Source organism: Phocoena phocoena, chromosome 8 (genome assembly GCF_963924675.1).
Source record: "Phocoena phocoena chromosome 8, mPhoPho1.1, whole genome shotgun sequence".
NCBI lineage: Eukaryota > Metazoa > Chordata > Mammalia > Artiodactyla > Phocoenidae > Phocoena > Phocoena phocoena.
Genome location: NC_089226.1, coordinates 94,073,632 through 94,088,063, shown reverse-complemented (window position 1 = coordinate 94,088,063; position 14,432 = coordinate 94,073,632). Strand labels below are relative to the sequence as shown.

Below are 14,432 nucleotides of genomic sequence, written 5' to 3'. Positions count from 1 at the left end.
AATCACAGCAGCACGAAAGAACACTAAAACTGGGAGCGATAGACACAGAACTCCATCAAGGTGAATGCCCCTTCTCAGTACAAGATCAACACACATACCATAAAATACACATTGTCAGGCCACGCTGCCACTAGAACTGTCTTTCTAAAATGTACACCAGATCACACCTTGTTTCTACTTTAAGGCTCTCTGCCCTCTTGAGCACAGCACTCAAGGACCTGCACAATCATGTCCTAATCTACTTTTCTGGCCACTGCACACCACTCACCTCCCGCTGTTTGATCAAACCATATCCACACCTGAACGATCACTAGTCCACCATGTTACAGAGACGGTAATGACCCGGATCCTGCCTATAGTAGAGGGAAGACTAATTGGCTGTCCTCCAGATGTTACTAATTCCATGATGAATAAATCAAGAATTTTGAATTGTTTTTCCACTAAAAGTGCCTATCACAAAGGGACAGGAAAATGCATATCTACATGAAAGATAAATTAAAGGATGACTATTTGGCTTAACGAAAAAGTGTTTTAAATAGCAAACCCCCTTAGTGCTTTGTAAATGGGATGTGACTTGCAAAAAGAGGTTCACGTATAAAAGTTTTAAGCATATATCCAGCCCTTCTGCTGGTGATACTTCCCATCAGTATGGCTCACAATATGATAGGGCATGATGTTTAATAAGTTGGCATTTGTCTCTGACTCATTTCGTGGGAAAAAGTATCCATGCCCATGGGAAAAAAAGAAAGTGGAAGAGGAAGAATAAAGAGGTAGGAGAAGCATTTTATAATTTGTCAAGATACTAGGACTGGTGCATCATTATTATTTCATCGTTACTTCAAAGAAAACTGCGAGATCCTCTCCAGTGCTGTGGGACTGGTGGTGCTTCATCCACATCTCCCGCCACTGTACTACTCATCTTTAAGCAGGGCCATGAGGTGACCACCACCAGCACACGCGGATCTGTGCTCAGATGCTGCGTGAAGGATGCGGTGTGTGACTGCAGAGCACAGCAAGCTGACGGGTTCTCACAGATCAAGGTCAGGACCTTGGCCTTTTATCACTACTATTCTGTAGACTGCCAGCCCAAAATGCATGTTTTGGGAGACAGAGGAAGCCAGGGTTTTAGAGTGTAAGGGTATACAAACACAGAAGTACTGACAAGCAGGAGATCTCAGGTGAAGATACTAATGTATCTAGAGTAAAAACTTTGCACAGTTTATCTGATAGAGGAATTAAAATTATCAGGAGACTAATTTGGAGCTAGCATTAACAATGCTATAGGATGGACCTAGAGTCTGACATACACAGTGAAGTAGGTTCAGAAAGAGAAAAACAAATACCAGACGCTAACGCACATATATGGAATCTAAAAAACGGTACTGATGAACCTAGTGGCAGGCCAGGAATAAAGACACAGATGTAGAGAACAGACTTGAGGACACAGCAGGGGAAGGGGAAGCTGGCACACAAAGTGATAGAGTAGCACTGACATATATACACAACTAAATGTAAAATAGATAGCTAGTGGGAAGCAGCTGCATGGCACAGGGAGATCAGCTCAGTGCTTTGTGACCACCTAGAGGGGTGGCATAGGGAGGGTGGGAGGGAGGCTCAAGAGGGAGGGGATATGGGGATATAGGTATACATACAGCTGATTCACTTTGTTGTACAGCAGAAACCAACACAACATTGTAAAGCAATTATACTCCAATAAAGATATTTTTTAAAACCCCACAATTCTATAAAATACGATTTAAACACTGGAAAATATTTTTCATGATTAACTCATTACAATATATTATGAAACACATGTACATAATAAAACACTCATTTTTTAACTCTCATTATTTTTAAGCATTTGGCCAAATGTATTAGAAAAGATTATTAAAACAATAGTACAAATCAGTCATTTCAAAAGGCAAAACCATAAACAAACTATAGACTAGAAGTGATATTAATTTTGATCCAAAAATTTGCTTGCTATGGGAGTTCCCTGGTGGTCCAGTGGTAAAGAATCTGCCTTCCAATGCAGCGGATGCGTGTTCGATCTCTGGTCTGAGAACTAAGATCCCACGGGCCCCGGGGCAACTAAGCCTGAGTGCCACAACGAGAGAGCTGGCAGGCTGCAAACTACAGAACCCGTGTGCTCTGGAACCTGTGAGCCACAGCTAGAGAGGAGCCTGCGTGCTGCAACAAAGAGCCCACACGCCGCTACAGAAAGATCCCACATGCCAAAACGAAGACCTGATGCAGCCAAAAAAAATAAGAATTTGCTTGCTAAAAAAGTAACAGTTGCACATGTTTACTAAAAATCTTTATCACCTCTGAGTTTAACAAAGTAATAGAAACATTTTTTAGAGGCTTTAGCATGATCTGGGCACTATTCTTAAGAGGTTTACACATATTACCTTGTTTAATTCCCCAAACAACTCTGTGAGGTAACGAGAATTATCATCCTCAATTTATAGATGAAAAACTGAAGTACAGAGGGTAATTCACTCAAGGCCATATAACTAGTAAATGATGGAGTTATTTAATTAACTTGAAACCACATACAGATTACTGAAGAACGATTACATTTACATAGTATGCCAAGGGAAATACCTTTAAAACTATACAGATACATGCACATTAACCACATGTATTGCTTTGCTTTGTTTTTTTTAATTTGTTTTTGCTTTGTTTTTTTAAATTTCTTTATTTTTTGGGTGCATTGGGTTTTTGTTGCTGGACGCAGGCTTTCTCTAGTTGCGGCGAGCGGGGTCTACTCTTCGTTGCGGTGTGCGGGCTTCTCATTTCGGTGGCTTCTCTTGTTGCAGTGCACGGGCTCTAGGCGCGCGGCCTTTAGTAGTTGTGGCTCGTGGGCTCTAGAGCGCAGGCTCAGTAGTTGTGGCACACGGGCTTAGTTGCTCCACGGTATGTGGGATCTTCCCGGACCAGGGCTCGAACCTGTGTCCCCTGCATTGGCAGGCAGATTCTTAACCACTGCGCCACCAGGGAAGTCCCCTTAACCACATTTTAAAAGCATTAATTTTCTGCATGTGGGACTTGATCCAAAGCTAATCACAGATGCACTTGTTTGTATTGATAGTTTGCCTCACAAACTACTTGAGAAAAAATCTTGGTTAATAACAACAACGAAACAGATACAGCGATTATTTGTTTTATAAAATTATTTGTCATATTACAATATGATTCATTAGAGGTGCCTTTAGGTAGCAAGCTAGCAAATGTTACACAGTGTGCATGCATCAACAATGTAGCTTTCTTTTTGGTAGAGCTGGTTTACCTGAATCAACCATATTGCTAAAGACTGAAATTATAAAGTCTGAATTAACTACATAGTTTAAAAGCAACATATATGTTACACAGGGAGAAGCATGGCCATATATGAAAAGCTGACCAAGGGTTAAGATTTTAGGGTCCTTTAACTTGAAATCAACCATGTAAGGGTTATGATTTCTCAGGAAATGAAGACCCAAGGAGAGCTTTTCTTTTAAATATCACAATAGAAAAAAGGATCAAGACTATGCCATCGAGTAAAAATTAATAATTACGTTCTTATTTATCTGGTCACTTCTAATAGTTTTGAGCTAAATGTTCTTTTGGTTTTCTTAAATTAGTATATAAGAGTTAATGAAAATAATTAGGCTTTTCCAACATTATGTTCAAATTTAAACTACCCAACATTACGTATGGAAATTCTGCCTCAGGCAATATTTTCTTCTCGTCTGGTATGTATAATCAAGGTGTGATATCTCATTGTAGTTACTGCTAAAATAGAAGGGGAAATGGGAATTCCCTGGCAGACCAGTGGTTAGGACTCCATACTTCCACTGCAGGGGTTCGATCCCCGGTCAGGGAACTAAGATCCTGCATGTGGCATAGTGTGACAAAAAAAAAAAAAAAAAAAAAAAAAAAGAAGGGGAAATGGTGTTCAGATGCTCATACTTCCTAGCTATTCATCCTTTTATCATATATTAGCTGTGGTGTCTTTTGTTGGCATATACGAGTGACATGGCTATAATGAATGCCTAGCAACTAGAAATGAGAGTAGTTTTCATGTGTGGCTAATAAAAATCACTCTCATTACCCTATGGTCCCACACTCCCCATACAATGCTTTCCCACAACCTTTAGCTCATCACCTTAAGTAGACCACAGGGGATATGGAATGGAAACAATTTATCAGTGATGAATTATACGTAGATGAAAACTTTGTAAAACAATCTATCTTCAGCCTAAGTTAGTTTGTATAGTCCCAGGGCCTACTACGGTGCTTGCGTATAGGAGGCATTTAATAAATGTTCATTTGTTAAAAAGTAAAACTATACAGACACCTGTTTGGCATTTAGTTCTATTTCTTGAAGACACGAGGAAATAGATTGCTTTCATCTGGAATATGTACTTACATCAAAACAAGAGCTGACTGAAGTGAACAAACTGATTCAGTGTTTTTAAATAGAAAAAAAAACAAAAGAAGATGACATATTTATAAAGAAGCTGCTTACCTTGCAAACAGAAAGAACATTAACATTTATCAGTTTCTTGATGGTCTGCAAAAGAAATATTGATAATTTTATATAGATTTGATCATGGAAGTAACCATATTAGATACATATGTAAGTGATCCAGAGATGCAATGAAAGTTTCCCCAGATACAATAAAGAACCTGGAAAATGAGAGGAGTTGGGGCAAAGAGGCAGATTTTATTTTACTCTGTGTTATAGTACTTTTCTACCAAATGCAGCAATTCATACTAATATACAAAATTCAAGGTATATGTACAAGTGAAATGTGCAAGCAAAAAGACATACTAAACCTAAAATAAATATGCAGTTTCCTCTCTGCTAACATGGAAAGGAGAAATTATTGAATCTAAGATTTTCATAATTTTTTAAAATTTACATATTCCTTCAATGATATGCTTTTCTAGTTTTTATTAAAGAATTATACATGCATCAAGGATATAGCTTTCATTTTGGTAGAGCTAGTTTATCTGAATCAACCATACTGCTTTATATTGATATTAACACATTTATGGTTTTTAAATTGATGTTTAGAATCCTGATACTTAAACAGAGCTGTTTTGATATAATAAAAGTGATAATAAAAAACTGGAGCTATTATTGAAGCTGGCCCTGTACAAATGAGGTGATAAATATTTTCTCATTCAATCCTTCTAACATCTCTGTAAAGCTGCCTATTTTACAGACAGGAGAATGGAGACTAAGTATGGTTGGGTCATTCCCCAGGTAACTCAGGTAGAGTAGAAGGACCAGGGTGTGAACCTCGGCCGTTAGTTGGACTCTAGTGCTCAGAGCCTGAACGTTATACCATATTGTCTCACACACACCTACGTGCATTCTTTTGGTGACCATAATCTATAAAGAACGACTTACACTGTCCAAGTCAGGAACATCCAAAAAGTATTCCGGATACTCATATGACATTCCCACATTGTTCACTGAAATAAGACAAGATCATTAGCTGGCTAAAATATACATTTTAGAGATTTACTGAAAAAAAAAGAGATTAAAGATATCAAGACTAAGATGATACATACAATTACACAAAATGCTGTTTATGTCGTCTAGAATGACCTGTCCAAAATCTACCTGTAGGGACAGTTCAAATGTTTCCTCCTTCATTAAGCCTTTCTATACCCAACCCCTGGCAAAAGGACTTTTTATTTGCCTCTCAATTTCCCTAGCCCCTTGAAGTATGTGTGTATTCTGCCTCTGTAATACAATTATTTGTATATATTGTTTAACCCCTCTCTAGATCTTCAATTTTCATAGTGTAATAGAAAGAGTGGAAAGTACTATTATGTAGGAGACCGGAAACTTGAGTTCTACTTATAACTGTTTCAGAAAATGTATGAATTGGGGTAAGTCACGCATGATACACATCTCAGTTTCTTTACCTCTTAAATGAGAGCTCATTTAATCATTCAACAAAATTTACCATTCATCTATGTGCAAGGCGTGTCAGGAACTAGAAAAACCATAAAGAAAAAGGCAGTTTCTGGCATCATGGAGCAAACTATCCAGTTGGAAGAGAAAGGCACTAAACAAAAAGGATTAAAACAATTATTTCATTGCAAAGTACAGAGTGCTATGGGAGCCTGTCCCAGACCTCATCTAGGATACGCGGGAAGGCTTAAAGTTCACAGCGGTTAAATAACTTGCGCAAGGTCATAGAGCAACGTAAGGCTAGAATTCAAACTCAGGAAATTTGACTTCAGAGGCTAGGCTCTTAACCACTACTTTAAAGCCATCCTGTGCCTTGATTCAGTATTCAGTTCAGGAAAAACTGTGAGTAATAATTGGATAATAAACAAATCTGACAGCAATGTTTAATAAAACTGTAGAGCATCAGAAAGGAAAGGTTTCAGTCGCAAAAAGATAATGAAATTCCGGTCGTTCTGCTCAAGCTTATAAGGAATTGGGCCTGATAAACCTGATAGTAGTAATAGTAACTTTTTCAATAGGCTAACAAAATTAGCAGTTCAAAGCAATAAGAGTTCTATATTTAGCAGTAAGCCAGTCACTTCAGGCTGAGTCTCAAGATTTTACTGGTACAATTCGGTCAGGATGGCTTGAACAAGATCACTGAAACCTGTCTGAAAAGTCTGTAGGCAAAGGACAGTATCAAAGCAAACTGTATTTAATTCAGATTCTTGCCCATCTGAATAGGGATGGTATCTAAACAAAAAAATAATAGCAGGTTCAAATCCATTTTTATTTTTATTTTATTCAAAAGGTTCTCCACCCACAAGCGGTCTAGGAATCAATCCTATAAAAGATCTGTTAACAATTAAGCCAAAACTAGTTGAAGGTGAGGGTTTATGTTCATTCAACTTTGTCTTAACCATCTACAGAATTTTAAAGGATGAATATCTTATTTACAATGTTACTAAGAGAAACAGCAACAACCAAAATATCTGTTAAAACACTATCCATAAACAAAACATTCTTTACAAAGTCAGTTTAAGATGACAGAATCCTCAAGGAGAGGTTTTTGCCAAATTGTAACATTCTTCATGATTTCAAGAAAATGCTGTCGGGGACTTCTCTGCTGGTCCAGTGGCTAAGACTCCACACTCCCAAATCAGGGGGCCCGGGTTCGATTCCTGGTCAGGTAACTAGATCCCACATGCCGCAACTAAAAGATCCTGCATGCCGCAACTAAAAGATCCCACGTGCCACAACTAAGACTCAGCGCAGCCAAATAAACAAATAAATATTATTTTTAAAATAAAAGAAAGAAAATGCTGTCACATACAGCAAACTCCATCTCTTTTCACTCTCCTGTATCTAGAAAACTTTCTATCTTCAGATCTCTTTCTAGCCCATGGAAATACTAATGCTCTATTTCAAAACTGTAAAGAAAATTGAATAGTGTAATTATAAATATTTAAAGTCCAGATATGGATTAAAGAAAAATATCCAGGAACTTTGTAAGCAGCACAGTTAACTCTGCAATCTTTGCAACTTCTGTTACAAGGCCAAAGTCAAGGTAAAGAAGCCCACACATAACTAAGCGAGCAAGGAAGTGTTACTCTGGGTAAGGCTGTATTTACAACAGAAAATCTTCAGATCTGTCTCTGCTAATCGAGCAAAGGAAAGCCATCAAAGCTATCTACTCATACACTGAAAACGTGACCATCTATATTTAACACGACTCTAAAAGAAAACACAGTCAACACTGAGAACGTTAACCCAAAGAAATAAACAGCATCATGTATAAGGGTTATACTTTTATAACCAAAATTACACACAGAAAAGAAAAACGTGTTAAAGCTGGAACAGATCTTTCAGAGCAATGAGCCTGACTTTATGAAGGGAAGTACACGTCAAGGTCACACTGGCAAGTTGTCCTTTACTAGGGACTAGGACTCTTAAATCCCTTCCTGCTTTATTAGCTGCCGCACATTTTGCTAGTGGAATATACGTTACCCATATTGTCTTCACAATAAGTAATCACTTCAGGGTGCTATTATTTAAGAGTTAAAGGAAAACAACTGTTGCTCTCAAACAGTTATTTCCATAAATTGCACAATAATGTGAATCTTTTGGAAAAGGCAAACTCATTGCAATTTTATTTTGAGACATTAGGTGGCAGCAACAGCCAAACAGCAGGCGGAAAGCTTTCAGGGACTTGGAAAAGGAAGAAAACAGGCTTTGGGTAGGAGGGAAGGATGGAAATATTTCCATTATAATTTAATCTCATTTAGAATGGGTGCATGCAATGCCATCTTCTTATATTAGAGGGTTCACTATAGGATTCACCAAACCAAACAATGCCACAAGTTGTTCCAACATTTTTCAGATAGTTGAAAATCCCTCTTAAATGGTAGCATTTTAAATTGGCATTAAATATCTGTTCACTAGTGAGTTTTCTTGAATACTTCAAGTGAGGCACCAGAGACAGATTGAACATTTTCTGTTCAATGACCTGAAAAAGCCTTTTAACTCGTGTAACACACCATGTCTTTCAGAAAACGAGGTATGTCCATACAATCTCAGAATTCCAACCACCATAGGACCATGAACATATAAACTACTTCCCATCAGTTTCTCAGTGGAGTTCCAAGATTGGGAGGAGCTCAACAGAAGAGGTGAGACAGATGGAGAACAGAGGTGAAGACAGACCAAGAACAACGACACGTAAGTGGAAAGAAGGAGGTGGCGAGATCCTCGCAGGGAGGAACTGTCAGTGCGCCGTGTTCAGCAGTGCTCTCCACGTTCGTCATCTAGAACTTTCTTAAACACCAATACTGATACGTACAGTACTTCAGACTCAGAAAATACAGAGTATTTCTGAATGTTATATATATAAATATTCTAAATTACATCATACTACTGTTTAAAAATCACTTCCACATCTCACACTTTTTAAAAATGACAAGAACATACACAAGATTTGTTTCTTCTAAATTCATTTGCTGCTGCTTCTGACCTCACTGGACTTAGAATCCTTTATCAAAACCAGCTGCTATAGAGATAATGATGTCATTAGGAAATGAGATTTTTGGTAACTGGGTTGGGCATGCGGGAGGAACAAATGACAATAGATTAGTAGAGAATAAAAGTCCATCTGAACAAACACAATAATAACAGATACGGGTAACCACACAGAGACCACCTTCAACCGGCTATCTTTTCCAGATTAATCAGACATAAGAAATCAAGGTGGTTTAAAAATACACTGCCTACAAACACATGAAAGGAGGCTCAACATCACTAATCATTAGAGAAAGGCAAATCAAAACTGCAATGAGGTATCACCTCACACCAGTGAGAATGGCTATCATCAAAATATCTACAAACAATAAATGCTGGAGAGGGTGTGGAGAAAACGGAACCTTCTTGCACTGTTGGTGGGAATATAAATTGATAAAGCCACTATGGAGAACAGTATGGAGGTTCCTTAAAAAACTAAAAATAGGGGCTTCCCTGGTGGCGCAGTGGTTGAGAGTCCACCTGCCGATGCAGGGGACGCGGATTTGTGCCCCGGTCTGGGAAGATCCCACATGCCGCGGAGCAGCTGGGCCCGTGAGCCATGGCCGCTGAGCCTGCGTGTCCGGAGCCTGTGCTCCACAACGGGAGAGGCCACGACAGTGAGAGGTCCGCGTACCGTAAAATAAAATAAATAAATATATAAATAAATAAAAATAGAACTACCATATGACCCAGCAATCCTACTACTGGGCATATACCCTGAGAAAACCATAATTCAAAAAGAGTTATGTACCACAATGTTCACTGCGGCTCTACTTACAATAGCCAGGGCATGGAAGCAACCTATCAACAGATGGATGGATAAAGAAGATGTGGCACATATATACAATGGAATATTACTCAGCCATAAAAAGAAATGAAATTGAGTTATTTGCAGTGAGGTGGATGGACCCAGAGACTATCATACAGAGTGAAGTAAGGCAGAAAGAGAAAAACAAATACCGTATGCTAACACATATATATGGAATCTAAAAAGAAAAGGGTTCTGAAGAACCTAGAGGCAGGACAGGTATAAAGACGCAGACGTAGAGAATGGACTTGAGGACACGGGGAGGGGGAATGGTAAGCTGGGACGAAGTGAGAGAGTGGCATGGACATATATACTCTACCAAATGTAAAACAGATAGCTAGTGGGAAGCAGCCACATAACACAGGGAGATCAGCTCGGTGCTTTGTGACCACCTAGAGGGGTGGGATAGGGAGGGTGGGAGGGAGACGCAAGAGGAAGGAGATATGGGGATATATGTATATGTATAGCTGATTCACTTTGTTATAAAGCAGAAACTAACACACCATTGTAAAGCAATTATACTCCAATAAAGACATTAAAAAAAAAAACACTGCCTAATGGTTGGGCTTCCTAATATATATGAAATAATGCAAAGTCTTCTGTATCTCCTTATCATATCAAACTAGAAAATATTATAGTAAGCTTACATTTTGGTCACATTTGCAGTTGGATACACTAATGCAGTTCAAGCGCCCATATAAAGCCTAGAGAAATGGAAAACCTATTAGAGTTCACTAATCAAAATGAATTTTTAAAAATGCTACCTCACTATATTTCAAAATATACTGAATTTTAAAAATGTAGGGGCTTCCCTGGTGGCACAGTGGTTAAGAATCGCCTGCCAATGCAGGGGACACGGGTTTGAGCCCTAGTCAGGGAAGATCCCACATGCCGCAGAGCAACTAAGTCCGTGCACCACAACTACTGAGCCTGGACTCTAGAGCCCGCAAGCCACAACTACTGAGTCCACACGACACAACTACTGCAGCCCGCGCACCTAGAGCCTGTGCTCCACAGCAAGAAAAGCCACCGCAATGAGAAGCATGCACAATGCAACGAAGAGTAGCCCCCGCTCATCACAACTAGAGAAAGCCCGCGCACAGCAACGAAGACCCGATGCAGCCAAAAAAATAAAAAAATAAAAAAATAAAAATGTAGACCAAAGTAACAGCACAAGTAGGGAGAAATACCTCCTGTCTTAAGCTTTTGAACTAGGAGGGGATGGATCTTGGAGTCCAATAGACCCAGGTTTCAGTCCTGGCTCTACTACTACCAGATCTTAACAAGATGCAGGTGATTTCACCCCAACAAGCCTCAGCTTCCTCATGGCCTTTATGTATAAAATAGGGATAAGAATTAAATGAGATAATATGCAGAAAATCTCTAACCCAATGCCTGGAACATACTAGTATGTTAATAAATGGAGGAGAAAGAGTTGTTATTGTTGTGTGGTCATTTATTCAACAAGTATTCACTGAACTCCTATTTTGCACCCAACGCTACCATAGGGGCTGCAGCAAGACAACCAAGGTCTCTCTGTTTTTACTGTTCGCGACCAGCACTGAAGTGGAGAGATCCTTCTAAAAGAGAGCTCTAGGCAACAGTTAACCAGAATAACTTTATACTGATTGAATTTATCCTAATTGTTCCTTTACCCTGTTTACTTCATTCGGGAGTATCTAATCTTACAGTCTGCAGAGTTTGGAAAGTGATGCAAAGAAAATTTCTTCTTTGCCTTATTTAACATATTGCTGTAGCTAGCACATGTTCATACTCTGACAGATGATATTTGGAACACCAAGTAAAACATTTTGCAAACTTTACAGTTTTCCTACACTTGCGAGTAGCAATTTCTAAATAAAAGAGAGTTTACAAGGCTTTAAATCTGCAGCGCTTTTACTCAGAAATTGAAAAATTAAGATCCAGTCAGAAGCAACACAACAGAACATTTCACCTCAGCTGTTTAATTATAAATTGCTACGTGACGCTCATTACAAAACCACAGAAGATTTGCCATACATAAAGTTGGAAGACAGGATGAGGAAAGAAGGATGGCAGAAGGTTGGTAGTTAAATCTCAGCGAACGGGAGGAATACGTATCAATTTCATGAATTACGGTTCTACTTACATTTCTGAATCACAGCTAATTACCCAGTTTTAAGTTAAAGGTTTTGCTTTAATTAATACCGTTAGTGGTTTCCGAATAAAAGGAAATACATATGAATTCAAAGTCTTATTCTCACTTTGGAACTCCAATCTCATTCAATACATCTAATGGAACTATAAGACACTATACTTAGTCTAATAATGTTCCTGATCAATCTCCTAAAAGTTCCACGTACCTATTCTGCTTGCCATGATTGGCTACGTCAGGCTTGTGCTTCATTCAACACAAAGGAGGGCATTTATACCAGATGCCACCATCTACTTGAAACTCCACTTGGCTTTCTCACAGCTCTCTCAAGTTTAACATAACCCAAAACGAAATCATCATTCTTCTCTACAGAACTGTCCTGGCTCACAGTCTCCTGTCTTAGAGAAATAGCAGCCAGTTGCTCAAGCTGACCTGGAGGTTGCTAATTAGCAATTGTATAACCCTGGACAATGCATTGAATCACTGTAAGCCTGTTTTCTGTCTGTAAAATGGGTACAGAAATATTAATATCTACCTTATAGGATTGCTGGGGATTAAATGAGATTCATTAGCATGATGTGTGGCATATAAAAAATACTTAATGAAGCTTGGCAATAATAATTAAAAACAACAAACTACCATTATCCTTCTGTCAGACAAGACTTCTGATGAGGACCTCATCAGAAATTAGTCCTATTTCTATTTCCTAAACATGTCTCTAGTCAATTCACTTCTACCCATTCCCATTGCCATCATCCTAATATAAGCCATCCTCATCTTATATTTCATTGCTGAAATAACCTTACTGGTCTCCTTGTGTCAATTCTTGCCCCTTCCACTTGGGAGTCAGAATGATCTCTCTAAAATTCTAGGATATCAATTTACTGCTTAAAACTCTACAATGTCTACATTGTCCTTCCAGTAAAGTCCAAACATATCAACCTGGTTTTCTAAAGCCTTCTGGGATATGGTGCTGCTTAATCTCCAGACTCTAGCACTATCCCCTTTGCATTCATGCTCTAGATTTACATATCTTCTGTCAGTTCCTCCAACTTGCCAAGCACATTCACCTCAGAGTACATACTGTTTTGTACATACTGTTTCTTCTACTGGGAAACATCTCTTCTCCCAGGGTCAATCAGCATTCAGGTCTCAACTTAAATATTACTTTCTCAGAGAAATCATCTCCAATCCTCTTAGCTTCCTTCGTAACATACCCTGTCATTAAATGCAACACATTCCTAACTACTTGTTCACTGGCTATCTTCTATGAAACCAAAAACAATATCAGTTTTGCTTACTGCTATATCTCTGGAATTATACTTCTTTTTTTTTTTAATTAGTTTATTTATTTATGGCTGTTTTGGGTCTTCGTTTCTGTGCGAGGGCTTTCTCTAGTTGTGGCAAGCGGGGGCCACTCTTCATCATGGTGCGCGGGCCTCTCACTATCGCAGCCTCTCTTGTTGCGGAGCACAGGCTCCAGACGTGCAAGCTCAGTAATTGTGGCTCATGGGCCTAGTTGCTCCGCGGCATGTGGGATCTTCCCAGACCAGGGCTTGAACCCGTGTCCCCTGCATTGGCAGGCAGATTCTCAACCACTGCGCCACCAGGGAAGCCCTGGAATTATACTTCTTGAATGGGTTAGTGTATGACTGACTGATGAATCAATCAACAAATAGGAAAGAAGGAGGACCTTCAGGATGGCAGAGGAGTAAGGCATGGAGATCACCTTCCTCCCCACAGATACATCAAAAATACATCGACAGGGCTTCCCTGGTGGCGCAGTGGTTGAGAGTCCGCCTGCCAATGCAGCGGACCCGGGTTCGTGCCCCAGTCCGGGAAGATCCCACATGCTGCGGAGCAGCTGGACCCATGAGCCATGGCCACTGAGCCTGCGCGTCTGGAGCCTGTGCTCCGCAATGGGAGAGGCCACAGCAGTGAGAGGCCTGCGTACCGCAAAAAAGAAAAAAAAATACATTTACATGTGGAACAGCTCTCACAGAACACCTACTGAACGCTGGCAGAAGACCTCAGACTTCCCAAAAGGCAAGAAACTCCCCACGTACCAGGCTGTGTGGCTGACAGGGTCTTGATGCTCCGGCTGGGTGTCAGGCCTGAGCCTTGGAGGTGGGAGAGCCGAATTCAGGACACTGGACCACCAGAGACCTCTCCGCCCCATGTAATATCAATCGGTGAGAGCTCTCCCAGAGATCTCCGTCTCAACGCTAAGACCTAGCTCCACTCAACAACCAGCAAGCTCCACTGCTGGATACCCCATGTCAAACAACTAGCAAGACAGGAACACAACCCCACCCATTAGCAGAAAGGCTGCCTAAAACCATAATAAGGTTACAGGCACCCCAAAACACACCACCAGACATGGTCCTGCCCACCAGAAAGACAAGATCCAGCCTCATCCACCAGAACACAGGCACCAGTCCCCTCCACCAGGAAGCCTACACAACCCACTGAACCAACCT

General features: G+C 39.9%; 1 protein-coding gene across 1 annotated transcript in view; it reads right to left on the bottom strand.

Annotated features, from left to right (window-relative positions):
* The window catches only part of HSD17B12 (hydroxysteroid 17-beta dehydrogenase 12), a 161,368-nt gene that overhangs the window by 35,105 nt on the left and 111,831 nt on the right, over positions 1 to 14,432 (bottom strand). Inside the window, exons 5-6 of the mRNA XM_065882706.1 lie at positions 5,405 to 5,469; positions 4,514 to 4,558 (exon numbers count right to left, since the gene is read on the bottom strand). Of these exons, the coding sequence (XP_065738778.1) occupies positions 4,514 to 4,558; positions 5,405 to 5,469 (110 nt within the window). The remainder of the gene's footprint in view (positions 1 to 4,513; positions 4,559 to 5,404; positions 5,470 to 14,432) is intronic.